General features: G+C 35.5%; 1 protein-coding gene across 1 annotated transcript in view; it reads left to right on the top strand.

Annotated features, from left to right (window-relative positions):
• The first annotated feature begins 6,834 nt into the window (after nt 1-6,834).
• Nucleotides 6,835-7,400, top strand: part of LOC106883580 (CXXC-type zinc finger protein 1) — a 33,954-nt gene continuing 33,388 nt past the window's right edge. The window contains exon 1 of the mRNA XM_014934639.2: nt 6,835-7,047. Within this exon, the coding sequence (XP_014790125.1) occupies nt 7,018-7,047 (30 nt within the window). The 5' untranslated portion in view covers nt 6,835-7,017. The remainder of the gene's footprint in view (nt 7,048-7,400) is intronic.

Here is a 7,400-nt window from a genome sequence, read left to right as displayed (position 1 = left end):
GCACCCACTACACTCTCTGAGTGGTTGGCATTAGGAAGGGCATCCAGCTGTAGAAACTCTGCCAAATTAGATTGGAGCCTGGTGTTGCCATCCGGTTTCACCAGTCCTCAGTCAAATCGTCCAACCCATGCTAGCATGGAAAGCGGACGTTAAACGATGATGATGATGATGATATTTGGATATATATATATATATATATAATAATATTAGGGACAAAATCTTTTCCCTAAAACTATATATTTATATTTATATATATATATATATATATATATTTCAAGCAAAGAATTCACTTCTTACAAAAAGTAGTACAGCAAGACTTTACAACAACCTGGACAAAGGCCAGGAAATATATATCGTAGTTGTAATTATCAAAAGAGCATTTGACAGAATCTGGTATAATGGACTCTTGTCCAAACTTAAGAATGCACTTACTGATCAAAATAACTTTTTCAGGTCAATGACTGATTTGTCATCCACTTGTATCTGCCCCACAAGTTTCAGTATTTAGCCTGCTTCTTTTTGTCTTTTGTCATACATAATGAACCTAAGCTGGACTTGAATAGTGATGACTCTATGTTATTTGCAGCAGTAAGGTCAGTTGTTAAAAATAACCTTACAACAGCTGACCTAAACAGAAACTTTGTTACTCCTGGATTTAGCTCATGTGTGGATCCATAGTTATTGCAGAGTACAGCATTGACCACATTCTGGTTGCTGGTCTCAACTGAATGGCTAAACAACATAGTGAACACAAGGGCAATGCATGAGTGTGGTAATGTCTATCCCTAAGTACACAAAACCTGGAAAAGTGCAGAGTGCAGAAGACACAAATCAGGTCAATGGACTAAAAGGTGTGACAGTGTGAGTTAAATCAGTGAAGGCAACATTGGCCAGTCATCATGAGAGAGATTGGGATGCCATCATGTATTACCCCAAAATAATACCAATGATGATACAAATAGGAGCAACAAGTAAAAGGTCTAGGGAGTCTTGGCAAGCAAACTCCTGGACACAGGAAGGGGAACCTGGTTGATGTACTTAATTTAACCATAATCAAAAATCACATTTATTATTTAGAAATACCTATTTCCAGATAGTTGGAAAGTAGAAAGCTATGTATTAACTTAAAAAAGTTTGAAGGACAAGATTACAGACTGCAATTCTAAAGGCAACCCTTCTGAGTCACAACTCTGTAACTGAAATAACTTATCTTGCTAACATTCAGATATCTATATTATCTATCTCAATATTTTAACATTTACACATAAACACTCACTCTCACACACACACACGCACGAATACATATACATACATATGTTTGTAAGTTATTTCATTTTTTTTTCTAGATAAATATCTGTACATTCTTTCATTGAGACACACAAATGTACAGTTACAAATATATACACACATACACACACTCTCTGTCTGTTTGTCTCTCTGTTACATATATTTCCCTATAACATACCAATCTATATTTCTTATCTTTCTACGTCTATCTCACACACCCATTTTTTAATTTTTATAATTTACTCTTCCTCATCACTCTCTCTTCAACACAGATATACATACACCTTTTCCTACATACATATACGAACTCAGAGACACACATGTACAGAATGCAATCAAAATAGACATTTTTTGAAAGGTAGCTAGGGAAAGAAAGGGTTTGAACTGATAATGTTTCAAGGTCTTCCTAGAATTCTGTGATTGTTCAGGCTGATTGATGCCCACTTTGGACCTCTTCAAGGTCATATACACACCAGTACTCACTCACCTAATTACTCTTCAGAATAATTCTACACACCTTTTCACAAATTTTTCATATATTTTTATCTACATTCTCACTCCTTTCACACTTATACACACTTTTCTATGTACATGTACAGACTCAAGCTTCTACGTGTATGAATTTCAGACTGATAATCATACATTAGCTTGCTGTTACACTCTTATACACATACACTGTATTGAAGCACATGGCTTAATGGTTAGAGATATTTGGCTGACCACTGTAAGCTTGTGAGTTTGATTCCCGGTGAGGCCTTGTGTCCTTGAGCAAGACACTTTATTTCATGTTGCTCCAGTCCACTCAGCTGACAAAAATGAGTTGTACCTGTAATTCAAAGGCCCAGTCTTGTCACACTCTGTATCATGCTGAATCTCCTTGGGAACTATGTTAAGGGTACATGTGTCTGTGGAGCACTTGACCACTTGAATGTTAATTTCACAAACAGGCTGTTCTGTTGATCGATCAACTAGAACATTGTTGTCATAACTGACACTCTTGTCAGTTACACTCTTATACACACACTCAATGTGTAAAGGCACTTGGTTTAGTAAATAGGGAATTTGCCTCATGATCATAAGGTCATAAGTTCAATTCCTGGCAGCATGTTGTGTTCCTTGAGCAAAACACTTTATTTCACATTATTCCAATCCACTCAGCTGGCAAAAATGTGTTGTACCTGTAATTCAAAGGGCCAGCCTTGTTACATTCTGAATCACCCTGAGAACTACATTAATGGTCTGCATGTCTGTGGAATGCTCAGTCATTTGCAGATTAATTTTATGAGCAAACTGTTCTGCTGATCAGGTCAGTTGAAACCCTCATAGTTGAAACCAATGGAGTGTACTAGAATACACCCTCACACACATACACAAACAAGTAATATGTTTCCTGGGGTTAAGGATATTATTCTTTCCATAAAATATGCCTCAAAAATTTACCATACATTATAGAGAAGAGAGACAATCTAATACTGCTTCTTTACATGTAATGAAATTTTTATTCAGCCAGGAAGTTAAATGATTCCTTCTTCTTCTCTAGTCCTATAGACTTAAAAGGCTGGTTTTCCAGCTCCTGCAGTGCATATATTACACCCTTCATGGGATGCCAGTCAGTCACAGGAATAATTGTTTTTGCCAGCTGACTGGACTGCACTGGAGCAACGTGAAATGAATACAATGCATCGCCCAGTACAGGGATCAAAACCACAATCTTATAATCAGGAGTCCAACACCTTAACCACTGAGCTTGAAGGTACATGGCTCAGTGGTTAGGGTATTTAGTTCGTGATTGTAAGGTTGTGAGTTTGATTACCAATGGCTCATTGTGTCCTTCAGCAAGCTGCTTCATTTCGTTCTAGTCTACTCAGCTGGCAAAAATAAGTTGTAGCGGTAATTGAAAGGGGCCAAAGTTGTCACATTCTATGTCATGCTGAATCTCCTCGATGACTATGTGAAGGGTGTGCTATGCACGTCTGTGGAGTGCTCAGCCACTTGCATGTCAATTTCACAAGCAGGCTGTTCCATTGATCTGATCTACTGGAGTCCATGTCATTGTAACCAACAGAGTGCCAGTTCATATAAAACTCAGGAATTCAAGATTTATGATCTGCCTTGACATTTTGATGCATCATCAGTATTTCAGTTTATTCATCCATGCATCCATTTTCTCAGCTTACTATTACAGGGAGGGTTGTGACATCTCCACAGAAGCAACCATTATTACATTTTATGATCGAACTCCCAAGCATGATTAACCAAGACTATGTATATTATCCAACCATCTTGCACATGGTCTACCTCTAGTTTTCCTATCAGTTGGCTTGGCTTGAAGAATCCATTTTGATCCTTTCCTATGGCATTCAAATCATATGTCTATACTTCCAATGTGTATTACAAGAGTCTGTAAATTCTCCTCAAATGTTTTCTTGTGTCTTTTTTTTTGTTGTTGCTTAGCTTCTGAAAACTGATTGAACAATCAATGATCAAAAATGTTTTAACCATGGCCGTCTTGTCTTATATTTTCAGACATTATATATAGGGCTAAATCAATTATCCGATGCATCCTTCTTTTTTAACATGGGGTGATTTGAGAAAAATTCAGCTGCTTTTCCTACAACAATGAGCAACTACAAACATGGTCTTTGTAGCAGCTTAGCCCCAGATTAACCTTGAACAAGCAGATTTATAATCAAAGTTATTCCAGCTTTGACTATTACATTTTTCTGGGAGCATACTACCAAATGCATCCTTCATTAAATTAGACAGTAAGGTGTAATTTGTTGGAGATTTGGCTGCTTCTTTTACCAGATCAAGCAACCGTACAAAGTCTTTGTCACTGACTTGACTTCATTACTTTGCAGTATTTCTTTCAGTTTTTTGAGTTCTGAGTCCAAATTCTGCTGGGGTTAATTTTACCTTTCATCCTTTAGGGTTAGTAACCAGAATGCCAATCTAGGGTGGTTAACTGGTAGAAACGAAATGCCTAACAGCTTTTGTTGTTTTGGTTCTTCGCTGAGTTCAAATCCCACAATGGTATCTTTGAGGAGTAGACTTAATATATTGTTCCGTATAACTGATTATACGTATCCTCAACCAGGAGGACAGACCTGCGAATAAACTTAAATTTGAAAAAACGAAAGCAATTAAAAAACAATACCCCCCCCCCCTAAAAAACAAACAAAAGGAATTGTCATGGTCGGAAATTGCGTTGAAATTTCTTGACGCATGTCTTATATTTGTTGTGAGTGTCCAAAAAAACCCGAAATGAAACGGCCTGTCAAATATTTGTTTTCAAAAGTTTCTCTGTATTTCGTTATTTTTTAAAGGAGAAGGCAATTTTATTTGCTTTCTAAAAAATTATGTATTTTGTAACAGCAGACCTTCACTAGTTTCCTCAAATTCAGTTATTTCACCGGAATATGTTAAATTATTTCCCCTGTTTGTAAATATCCCACGCAGTTTGACCTTGACCAAAGAAAACTAACTTATCTTTTTACCATTAAGAAGCAACAAAAATCTTGAATGAAGACGTCGCTTTCGTGATTTAAGGGAGATAATTCTTTAAAATATTTCGATTTACGACAATGTCTCACTTCGTTCGTTGAATTATTCTTTGAAGTTTCATACGCCTTAACATTTAATCTAGGAAGCAACCGAAAGCAGACAGATTGAATATACAAGTATATATATATATATAAATGGAACCGCATACGCGCACACATATATATATATAATTATATTTTGTGGTACAAAAATGAGTTGACTACATCATTGTCATAAGTTTATGTATATTTCTTTTCGTTGAACACAGGACTTATTTTGTGACGATGGGGAATTTCTTTTAATTCAGTGCAACAGACTGGATATCACTGCATATGGACATTCTTGTGTTTATTTTATTGGCAACAATGAGAAAAAATAATCAAAGATACATTGCAAACATCTACCCAAGCCTTCTAATGCACATTCCACCGTTCCTCTTAATCCTCTCTGATTTTGGCGTAAGGTCAACAATTTTGAAGGGAGGCAAAAGTCAATTTGCATCGACTTCAGTGCTCAAATGGTGTTTATTTTATCGACCCTGAAAATATGAGAAGCAAAGCCAGCCTCGGCAGTCTTTGAACTCAGCACGTGGAGATCCGAAAGAAACGCTGCTATGCATTTTGTCCGACGCACTAACGATTCTGCTACCTCGCTGCCTTACCATTCCTCCAAATGATACATTCTTCTTTTGGGAATTGCACTTGTTTGCTAAGTGATTTAATCTGAGTTTGTGTAAAAGCTGAAAATATACTGAGTAAGAGTTATATCCACTTTTAGTCATCTGTTATAATCCCATTCACATTTAGGATACACTATAGGAATATAAATCGACTCTAGTACAAGCAACAATCCAGAAAGCGACTTTGCGGACATTGATGATCCGGTACCTCTTATAATCTGCATTAATTTACAATAGGAACAAGAGAATCTCGTTGTCGCCAGACTAGTTTACTAGCATCTTGCACAGTGCAGTATTAATAAACTTTTAATCATTTATACAAACGTACAGGTACCTGCATTTAATTTGTCAGTTTTATATTTGTTTAATTTACAGTGTGTTGACTAAGGTGACCACCTCCGTTTCAGGAAAAAAAAAATCACTAATCTGGAAAGGCCTTGGAATCAAAGGTTCCAGGGGGAAAAAACGATGTTGTACCTGTACTATTTGTATCAAAGCTGGAAGAATGAATTAAAAAAATAATTTGACCTCAGTGGAATTTGAACTCAGATCGCAAAGGGCCATAACTAAACATCGCAAGTAGTATTATTATTTATTATCAGATGTCAGAAGAGTTCCTCGTATATCTACGACTTGATCAGACATACCAAGGATAGGTTCTGCTATCACTTCGTAGATGTACTATGGACCTTTTTGATACTTAATAGTATATAGATACTATCATAAAAATAAAACAAGAGTGAATACAACGATATATTTTTCTGCACTGGAGTGAAAAAGAAAAAGATTATAAGAACAAAAGGACTATGGAATGTTTATAAATATACATATAATGAATTCATCCAAGAATATGAGCAGATCAGAACATTTCAAATTTCCACTCATCTATTGACACTTGAAGATAGTAAATGAAAGTTTCCTTCGAGAGAAAAAGACCTGACCTCAGCTACCATTAATTTGATTTACCAAAGTTCGCACATGTCCTGCTATAGTTTACCAAACAACTCATAATGCTGCTCTGGTTCTGTGTGGATCACAAGACAGGAAACAAAAAAGAAAAAACTCACTGAATTAAGTCAATTTATTTCACATTGTTGCTTCCATACTTACAGCTGTCTGCGGTTATTTCCCTTAGTCGCCTCTCTAGTTTGTACATTTCTTATTGTTTTAATATGTATATTATTTAAGATAAATAAATTAAAATAAAGCAAAATATTTCTTTAAACAAATTATTACCATATCTCTTCTATAAATCTGTAAAAAAAAATTGAAAGCCTGCACAATTTCCTTTATTTCATATTTCTGTTATCTTTCATATAATGAAAGAAATAACAAAAAGAAGTGTTAGTATTATAGCAACTTCGGCCTATCGTAGATAATTTTTAGTGAACGTAGTGAGTAACCAAGTGAACCGACAGACAACAGAATGGTCTGCGATTCCTGCTGACAATCTTGCTCAAAGTTTAGTTTATTGTTTTGGATTTTATCGTTCAAACGTCAGGAGCATCATGACGGACTTCGATGCAGATTCAGCAACGGTAAAAATGGTTTTATTTATGTTTTTTACAAAACCTTTTATCAGTTAACAAAACCTTTTATCAGTTGTGTTTGCAAGCAGCTTGGATGCCTTATTTTAAAAGGGGTGGTAGGTAGAATAAAGGTGTAAACTGACAGTTTGATAAGGTACACAGAATAGGCAAGTAAAACGGGGATATCATCACTGTGAAGACGATATTTTTTTTTAGCTTTTCGGGTTTAAAAAAAAGTATGTCTAGTGAGTGTTTATATATATATATATGTGTGTGTATATATATATATATATATATATATATATAAACACATACATATATACATATCACACACACGTTTGTGTGTGTACATATATATGTAT

This window comes from Octopus bimaculoides, chromosome 20 (genome assembly GCF_001194135.2).
Source record: "Octopus bimaculoides isolate UCB-OBI-ISO-001 chromosome 20, ASM119413v2, whole genome shotgun sequence".
NCBI lineage: Eukaryota > Metazoa > Mollusca > Cephalopoda > Octopoda > Octopodidae > Octopus > Octopus bimaculoides.
Note: the sequence above shows the minus strand (reverse complement) of the source record. Positions and strands in the feature narration are given on the sequence as shown.